The sequence below is a fragment of the Arachis ipaensis genome, chromosome B02 (genome assembly GCF_000816755.2).
Source record: "Arachis ipaensis cultivar K30076 chromosome B02, Araip1.1, whole genome shotgun sequence".
Taxonomy (NCBI): Eukaryota; Viridiplantae; Streptophyta; class Magnoliopsida; order Fabales; family Fabaceae; genus Arachis; species Arachis ipaensis.
Window position 1 is genome coordinate 25,915,533 of NC_029786.2, and position 10,576 is coordinate 25,926,108.

Here is a 10,576-nt window from a genome sequence, read left to right on the forward strand (position 1 = left end):
TCAAGAAGAGAGTACAGGAATTCCTCCCAGAGATTCCTCAAGCTGAATACTGGGAGTATCTTGAGACGTCTGTCACCAAGATACGGGAAGCTATGGAGCAAATAATAAAAGAACAGAAGGAACACAGTCAAATGCTGACCTATATGTTTAAAGAACAAGAGGAGCAGGGGCGTGACTTAAGGGAACTGAAGCGCCAAAAGTCTTCTCTTGTAGGACCAAGCACCCCATGGATCAGAGGAACCCCCGTACCCCCAGAATAAAGGTTGTTAATTTCCAATTTCTGCCTTAACTCTGTGACAGTGTCCTTATAACAGTTTACCTTAGAAGTCATATAATAGTAATTAGTATCTATTTGATTTTATCTCCAATTAAGCTATAGTTTATTTTTCTCATCATCATTAAACATGAATAAAATAGTAGATCTTTTGAATAAGAAGCAATAAAATTTCGAGTTTAATAAAAGAAATTCTAATTGGTTAAATGTGGTGGCAATGCTTTCTATCTTCTGAATGAATGCTTGAACAGTGCATATGTCTTTTGAATTTGTTGTTTAAGACTGTTAAATATGTTGGCTCTTGAAAGAATGATGAACATGAGACATGTTATTGATAATCTGAAAAATCATAAAAATGATTCTTGAAGCAAGAAAAAGCAGCAAAGAACAAAGCTTGCAGAAAAAAAATATATATAATATAGGCGAAAAAAAAAAAAGCAAGCAGAAAAAGCCAAAAGCTCTTAAAACCAAAAAGAACTTATAATATGTTTGGGTAGTGGGACTGCTTGGATAGCGGAACATTTTCATAAATTATCAAGAACTTTTTTCACCTCTTCTGAGCAAGATGATGAAAAAAAGTAGATAAAAAACAAAAAGCTTTTATTTTGTATATGCCTAAATCTTACAACTTATTTATGTCATTTATCACCAAATAAATTATTTTAACATATACTATCGAAAATAATTCTAATTATAATAAACGAATATTTTTTTAGCAATAAATGGCTAATAACTAATGTAATATTATGTTATTTTATTATATTGATTTACATTGAATTTTATTCTTTGTAATATTTGGTTTTTATTGTATTTGAAGAATAATATTTAAATCTATTAGAGCAACTTATAAAAAAAGAAGAGTAAAAGACTAACAATAAATAATTAAATATAGAACCACTTATGCTGACATCTTGCTAGAAACTTAAAAAGTTAAGAATGAATTTAGAGACTACATTTAGTTCTATTTTAATATATTAAAAAAATATATTATAAAAACATATAAATATCACTCATATAAAACTACATATCAGTCTTATTTATAAAAATATTTAACAACTTAAAAATCATATAAATATTCATTCACATACTCTAAAAAATAAACATATGATATACAATTTTATTCATGAAACACATTTATATCACTTGAAAGTCATTTACACTTCTTCATGTAAGAATATATGGAACTTATTCATCACAACACAATAACAGAAAATAAATATCCTTTTATTTCGAATATTTGTTATCGATGTGATCCACTTGTCATCTTGCTTCATTTTGAATCTCATGAAACCTTGCAAAAATTTTTATGAACTATTATGGTAATCATGTGCTAAAAGTTAAGATAGCTTTAAAATTGAAATATATTGTTTTACTTATTTTTATTAGATACACCTTAAAGTGCACCTTTTTATTATTGTATAAGATAGATGATTGACATAATAACAAGGACGGATCCAGAAATATTATTATAAAGGGGCCAATAACATATATAATATTAAAAAATTATGCAAAAAATTATATAATATAAGATGTATTACAAAAATATACTGATAAAAAATATATTTTAAAGTGTAAAAAATATGTGTGTAATTTTTACTAACGAAGTAGTCGATTCTTCGTATCATAAAATTCATCGATAATAGAATCTGTGTCAAAAATTTCAGCAATTTTCTTTTCAATATAATTAAAAGACAATTAGCAAGAAATTCATCTTTCATTTTGTTTCTGAGTCATTCTTCATAATATTCATAGCTAAAAAGATCTTTCAGTTGTAGTAGTTAAAACAAAGAGAATTACTACCATATGAATAAAAAAAGACGATCACAAGAAGAAAAAGAATTCACTTTATGGATTTTGAAAAATTTTACTTAATTAAAAAATATTAGTAATAATATCTTTTTCAGATTTTTTTAACATTATTAATTACTTTTTAGATATTAGAAATCATTAATATTTAGGTTGGACTAAACTTTTATTTATAATAGACTAAATATTAAATAAATTTTTTAAAAAATTAAATCATACTTAATAATTTATTACTATTAATTTTTTTTAGAAAAAGCTAGGGGGTCGAGGCCTCCACTTGCACCCCTTATGTCCATTCCTGCCTTCAGGTCTCAAGTGGACGTTGAGTATCATCTTCTCTACTGAGCCTCATGCACAATATCTCAAGTAAACAGTAAGCATTATGTTTTGTCTTTCTCACAAAATTGTGCTAAAAATCAAATTATTTAAATTCAAATCATTCAATCTTTTTCAGTCTTTTCCTCAATCTTTATTCCTCAAACCTCAATCCTTAATTTCTTAAACCTTTAAACCTTATTTCTTAATTCCTTAAGCTTTAATCCTTAAACTTTAAACCTTAGACCTTACTTTATTAAACCTTAATTACCTCTTTCTCATTCAAACTCGATTTAATCGCTTTACCCTCAAACATTCAAATGACCTTAAATTATTATTTTAATCTCGTTCTTTTATTAAAAGATCATTACATCCTTACTGATGTTTAACCTTAATACCCTAACCTCTTTGACCGAAACCTATATCCTTCTTTAATACCTCATCTCCTTTTCTTTTTCCTTTTAATTCTTACTATTTTTCCTTAAACTTTTCCTTATTTTTATAAAATTTTAGACATACCCTCCCCTAGAAATAGGATTTTACTAATCTTTTTTTAAACAATTACCAACAACAATAGTTTTTTCAAAAATCATCATATTTCAATTTAACCAATAATTCCAAATCAATTACCGTTCCTAGCCATAACTCAACAAATTCTCAATACAACCAGCTAAAAATAAGAATTTTTAGCATTCTCAAACAATCAGAAAATCAAACACATATTCATCAAATTCAGTCATTTTCACAATTCCAAACCCAACTTAAACTCATCATTCAATCATTCTAGACAATCATAAATTATTTTCAATTATTTGATAAATTTATTGGCACTCGTAATCCAAAGTCTTTAGTTTGAAAACGAATTCCCTACTTCAAGGAATCAAGCCTGCAGTGATTCTAATATAATAAACCCTCTTTTCATGTTAATCTGCAGCAGCGGCAACAACCGCAGAAATTTCCGAACGACCTCAACCACATTAACCAAAACTACAACAACCACATCAACTTTAATCGCAGCATGAAATTACCACAACTGAACCTGCAACAAAAGAACGAAGCAACAACGACCTCTGAATCGATTTGGCGGCAGCTCTGGCAGCTATCTTCAGTGACGGTGGGGTGGAGGCCTCCACTCGCCCCCCTTCCCTTATGTCCATCCCTGCATGATAAGTCTCGTACCCAATCCAATTATAAAGAAATATATGAGAACTAACATTAAGATAACTCATCAAGCAATACTTACAAAGAATGTTGTTACCTTGATTTAGTAATTATGTTAAGTCTTATTTTTCATGATTGGTTGAGTCACTACCATTTTCTTCTTCACTTTTTTCTTAATAAATATAAATACGTCAATCAATACTTACAAAGAATGTTGTTACCTTAATTTAGTAATTATGTTAAGTTAAGTCTTCTTCTTCATGATTGGTTGAGTCACTATCATTTTCTTCTTTATTTTCTTCCTAATAAATACAATTACATAGTCATTTACTACATATAGTTAGCAAAAGTGGTAAAAAAAAAAGAGATATGAGATTATATGAGGAGGGATAAAGAAAGTGTGTAAAGTGAATATTAATTTATATAGTAATATAAAAAAAAGTAAATATAAAATGTGAGAATGAATTAGAATTTAACTCAATTTATACCTATTAAAAAGAATTTATTAACATTGAAGGATATAGTAACCTATATAAAATTAAAGAATAAGAGAATATGAAATATAATATTAAACAAATCCTATAATATTAAAAAGGTATTATAAAGAATAGTAACAGATATTTTTATTCTTTGTAACATTTGATAACTTTAATAGCTAAGAATAGTAGAATCCTAGAAAAGAATAGTAAAATTCTAAAAAGTTAAGAATGAACCTAAAGTCACTTAAAACTGACGTGGCATCATGCTAAAAATTTAGGAGGCTAAAAATGAATATAAAAACTACTTTAGCTCTCTTTTAATAGATTACTAATAGATGTATAAAAATTATACCAGCATTCAATTATATTATCACATAGAAAAAATAATTACTTTAAACATATATAGTTTAAAAAGTTATCTAAAATACGCAAATTTGATTGGATGATGATTTAAAATTTTGTATACTATATAAGTACATCGATATTAAAATCTTGTTAAAATACCAATTTAATTGATCATATTGCATGTGAAGATTTAAAATCTAAATCATAAGTCCATAAGAATATGCAATTCACGGTAATTTTGTTATAATTTTTTCTAGATATAAAAAATATTCTTTTCGGCCAAAAACTTAAAGAGTTATCCATCAAGTTTATTCTTTAGCTTATAAAAATACGTTGTTAAAATATTTATAACTAAAGAACTATAAAAAAAAGGGATAAAAATAAGGTGGAACTATAAAAAAATTTTGTCTCTATACAAAGCGTCTAACCAACCTTGACTTCCAGCCAAACCACCGATGAGGAGAAGTTTTGTCCGAAGAGAACACTCTAGGAGCCATGATCCCACTAAGAAAGCATGGAAGAGAGGCAGTGACTTGAAATAGTTGAGCGCACACATCAAGGCACCAATGGAATGAAATAGTGAGATAAAATTAACCTATTTAAATTTTAAAAAGAATACTTTTATCATTCAAACTCAATTGCCAAGGAATCACAAAAACATGACAAGAGAAGAAAGCTAGATGAATGTGGAAGGAGGTAACAAAAAAGAGAATGTTCAAAGGAACTCTTTTAGTGAGACAGTGAAAGGAGGACGTACATCAGTGGTTCTTGAGGAGGATGATAGTTTCTCAGAATCTGAAAATTTTGAGGAAGAAATGGAGGTGACTCAAGAGAAAAAGGCGATGACCGATAGAGAAAAAAGAGCTATGACCAAGAGATTAAAGTGAAAAAGGTGGACGTAATATACAATTTTGTTATTAGTGAGGCTGCAATGAAGAAGTTGAGGTAGCCTTGATGGGATATGTTGATTGTGAAGTTGATGGGCCGTAAAATATCCTTGCAGGTTCTAACGAGGCGGCTAGAATCATATGGGGTAAGCAAGGGAGCATAGAAGTCATCGACCTAGGAAATGAGTTTTTTCTCGTCAAATTCTTCTTCCAAGAGGACTTGGATTATGCTTTAACAGAAGGCCTTTGGAGAATCTTCGATCATTATCTCTCCATTAGATTTTGGAAGCCAAACTTCAATTCAACAGAGGCTAGCATTGATACAGTGGCAGCATGGATATGACTACTAGGATTGGCTAGAGTATTATGAGAAGGAAATTTTGGAGAAGATTAGCAATATAATTAGAAGAACTTTAAAAGTAGACTCCAATACTGCTGAGAAGTGTCATGGAAAGCCACAAGAGAGAGCTTACTGTCCCAAGAAGCCACAAGAGGAAGAAACCGACGAAGCTCAAGCAGCGGAGGAGGTAGTTAGGAGAGCTAGGAAAGAAGCAGTGGAGAGTACAACTGGAGGAATGGTAAAAAAGGGTAAAGAAAGAATTAGTGTTTTAAATAAGGACAAAAAAGAAAATAAAAATTCGAAAGAATATTTTGGCTCTTGGACAGTAGTGCAACATACTACACATGGCAGAAGCAATAAGAAGTCAGACAATGGAAAGGTGAGTGGAATGAATGGAGAGAGTAGTGGGGATGCTGATAAAAACAGTCACACAAAGAACGCCAGGTACGAGATTTATGATTCTCAATGAGAAAAATTGTTGTGGTACTTGTATCAATCATTTGCAAAATCAAGATGTCCCCCAGAAACAACAAATCAAGATAATCCAAGACCATCATTGATGCCCCTCCCAAATCGTACATCTACCCATACGACACATAATGCCAAAAACAATAACCCATCTAGAGAACAAAAATATGAAAAACCAGCAAGCTCAAAAAATAATGACACAACAAACCCAACAAATTTTTCAAATCAAGTCCCAAAAACTACTCAACCCATTCAATAAAAACCAAAATGAACAACCCAAGACCCAAACCACTGCCAACCAAAACCAGCCCATCCAAAGATCAACCCAAAGCCAAAATCATGAAAATACACCCATGAACAACCAATACTCTCAAAACCAATGCAATGCAGCGGTTATGAATTCTCAAGGAACACCAATGGAAGAGACTTATGTCCCTGAGACTGTGATGATGGAAGAGAATGGAGGTCTCCCAAAGCGCCAGACCCACCAGACCTCCACTCAATTGACACAGATATCATGGTGGAAGCAGCGAAAAAACCATGAAGAGGAGGTGCTCAGGAAGAATAGAGAAAATATGTATAAAGAAGAGAGACAGGGGTATGAAGATAGTGAGAGGAATGCCAATGAGATTGGTGATCCAGTTGAGGAGACCTCCCTCAGCAGAGAAGAAAAGCAGATGGAGCAGTAAGTATTTTTCTTCCTTTCATTGTAGTTAATCATGGTAATTTTCTCTTGGAACTGTAGAGGTGCAGCGAGTCAAGCGTTCTCTTGCTCCCTAAAAGAATTTATGAGAATGTATAGACTTGATATAGTTATTTTACAAGAGATTAGATGTAGTGATGAACAAGCTAACATGACTATTAACCAGTGCAATTTTGACTATAATATTATAGAGGATGCTAATGGATTTAGTGGGGGAATATGGGTGCTATGGAAGGACCCAAACATAACCATATCCCTAATTAAATCTCACCCTTAGTTTGTCCATATGGAGGTGAAGCAGCCTTATAAGAGAAGTTGGCGCCTAATGGCAATATATGAGAGTCCACAGGAGATTCTTAGAAGATTTTTGTGGGCAGAACTGAAAATCTTAGCTAACAGAATGGATAAGGAGTGGACATTGATAGGTGATTTTAATGAAATATCTTGCCTAACAAAAGAGGAAAGAGGCGGGAGGACGAATCTCAGGTCATGTCAAAGATTTAAAGATTTTATGAACAAGTTCTCCCTAAAAGATTTTATTGAGTTAAATGTCTTTAACCAGATGCAGTTGTGTTGGAGAGAACCTGAGGTCATTAAAGACTTGAACAACACTCTTATTACCCTCATCCCAAAATTTTTGCACCCAGAATTCATTTTACAATTTTGGCCAATCTCTCTATGTAATGTGAGTTACAAGAGATTATCAAAGATCATAGTAGAAAGGTTAAAATTAGCTCTGATTGAGAGAATTGCTCCTCAACAGTCGAGTTTTATTCCAGGCAGGAAAATACAAGATAATATTATGATCGCTAAAGAACTTCATCATATTATGTGTAGGTACAAAGGGAAGAAGGGATATATGGTGATTAAGTTTAACTTTGAGAAGGCTTATGATCGGGTGCGATGGTCCTTCCTAAATATCTGTTTGCAAGAATTTGTCCTCCCAGATAAACTTATAACCATAATCATGCACTGCATTACCTCAGTATCATATAATCTCCTTTAAAATGGGGACAAAATCGAAGAGTTCATGCCCACCAAGGCCTTCGCCAAGGCAATCCAATATCTCCTTATGTGTTTATCATTGTGATGGACAATCTGTCTCAATTAATTGAGGAGTATGCCGCTGCAGGAAGATGGAGATCTATTACTGCGGGGAGGAGAGGGCCAACAATTTCGCATCTTCTCTTTGCGGATAACCTCCTTGTGTTTGCGGAGGCCAACACTGATTAGATTATAACGATTTTGGAAGCTATGGAGAGATTTTGTGAGGCATCAGGATTAAAGGTGAGTAAAGAAAAAACTGCTATGATCTTCTCAAATAATGTGAAGAATGAAGTTAAACTGGGCATCATGAACATTTGTCAATTCCAAGAAAACTAAAGTCTGGGTAAGTACCTAGGTGCTATGATATCTAATCATAGACGAAAAAAAGAAAAATTCAAACATGTTCTCCAAAGAGTCCAAGGAAAGCTTAAGGGATGGAAGAGTCAATGTATATCGTTAGCGGGACGTATCACTCTAGCTAAAGCAGTGCTTAGTTCTATTTCAAATTATGATATGCAAAACTCAATGCTACCAAAGGGAATATACAATGAAGTGGAAAAAGCACAATGTAGGTTTATTTGAAAAAATTATCAGCAACTAAAATGTATGCACCACATATCTTAGAAGACTCTATGTCTACTAAAGGAATAGGGAGGATTGGGGATGAAAAATCTACAATATATGAATGAAGTCTTTATGATGAAAGTTTACTGGCGTATTGGTGCACGAAATTGTGATGTCCAGGCTCGAACAATCCCTGGTAATGGCTCCAAAGCTTGGTGCTTTGATCTTAATTCATAATTGTCACAACTTCGATACAACTAACCAGCAAGTGCACTTCCCAAGCAACTGAAAATCAAATAGGATAAAAATAAGAGAATATACTATAAATTCCAAACTATCAATGAAATAGAGCTTCAATCATATGAGCGGGACTTATAGCTTTTTGCCTCTTGAATAGTTTTGGCATCTCACTTTATCCATTGAAGTTCAGAATGATTGGCATCTATAGGAACTTCAGATTTCGAATAGTGTTATTGACTCTCCTATTTCAGTATGATGATTCTTGAACACAGCTTCTTTATGAGTCTTGGCCGTGGCCCTAAGCACTTTGTTTTCCAGTATTACCACCGGATACATAAATGCCACAGACACATAATTGGGTGAACCTTTTCAGATTGTGACTCAGCTTTGCTAGAGTCCCCAATTAGAGGTGTCCAGGGTTCTTAAGCACACTCTTTGTTTTTGCTTTGGACCTTGACTTTAACCGCTTAGTCTCAAGTTTTCACTTGACACCTACACGCCTGAACCAAGGTCACACAGAACCTTAAAGACCATGGTGCCTATGGTGCAGGGTATTATGAACTTTCCAGGATCCTGTCTCTTCTGAGGCAATGTCAGTTGATCCAGATCACTTAGTTCATTGATGAACAAGGAAGGTTCAACTTCCCAAGTATCAATGCCAAATAATTTGGCATTCAGCTTCATGATTGCACCAAGAAACTTGGTAGTTTGCTCTTCAGTAACATCCTCATTCTCTTTAGAAGAGGAATACTCATCAGAGCTCATGAAGGGTATAAGGAGGTTCAATGGAATCTCTATGGTCTCTAGATGAGCCTCAGAGGGAAGCTCCTTATTGGTCACTGGACGTCCCAGGAGGTCTTCCTCCTTGGGATTCACGTCCTCTCCTCTCCTCACAGGTTCGGCCATGGCACTTATGTCAATGGCCTTGCACTCTCCTTTTGGGTTCTCTTCTGTATTACTTGGGAGAGTACTAGGAGGGATTTCAGTGATCTTTTTACTCAGCTGGCCCACTTGCACTTCCAAATTTCTAATGGAAGACCTTGTTTCATTCATGAAACTTACAGTGGCCTTAGATAGATCAGAGACTAGATTTGCTAAATTAGAAGCATTTTGTTCAGAGTTCTCTGTCTGTTGCTGAGTGGATGATGGAAAAGGTTTATTAACAAAAATTATTTTTGATTTTTATGATTTTCTAATTTTTTTGGATTTTTTTTTTCGAAAATTATATGAAAAAGAAAAAATAAGGATTCCAAAATTTTTAATATGAATTCCAGGAATCTTGCATTCTTAGTCTAAAGCTTCAGTCCAGGAATTAGACATGGCTCACTAGCCAGTCAAGCTTTCAAAGAAAGCTCCAGTCCAAAACACTAGACATGGCCAATGGCCAGCCAAGCTTCAGCATGTAATTCAGACATGACATGTCTGACATACCCTACAGTTGTGTAACAGCTGATGGTTGGAAGCCTCAGTCCAAAAGAATTTAGACATGGCTTTTACAGCCAGCCAGGCTTCACATGCTTCATGAAACACTAGAATTCATTCTTAAAAATTTTGAATAAAATTTTTGAAAACATTTTTATATTATTTTCGAAAACAGATGAGAAAATTTTAGAAATATTTTTGAAAAATTTTTGAAAATAAAATAAAAAGAAAATTACCTAATCTGAGCAACAAGATGAACCGTCAGTTGTCCAAACTCAAACAATCCCCGGCAACGGCGCCAAAAACTTGGTGCATGAAATTGTGATGTCCAGGCTCGAACAATCCCTGGTAATGGCTCCAAAGCTTGGTGCTTTGATCTTAATTCATAATTGTCACAACTTCGATACAACTAACCAGCAAGTGCACTGGGTCGTCCAAGTAATACCTTACGTGAGTAAGGGTCGAAACCCACGGAGATTGTTGGTATGAAGCAAGCTATGGTCACCTTGCAAATCTCAGTCAGGC

At 33.2% G+C, this 10,576-nt stretch overlaps 1 protein-coding gene across 1 annotated transcript in view; it reads left to right on the forward strand.

Moving 5' to 3' along the window:
• The window catches only part of LOC107627064 (protein FAR-RED IMPAIRED RESPONSE 1-like), a 17,304-nt gene continuing 13,156 nt past the window's right edge, over positions 6,429-10,576 (forward strand). The window contains exons 1-2 of the mRNA XM_016329934.1: positions 6,429-6,760; positions 7,616-7,676. Coding sequence (XP_016185420.1) covers positions 6,429-6,760; positions 7,616-7,676 — 393 coding nt within the window. The remainder of the gene's footprint in view (positions 6,761-7,615; positions 7,677-10,576) is intronic.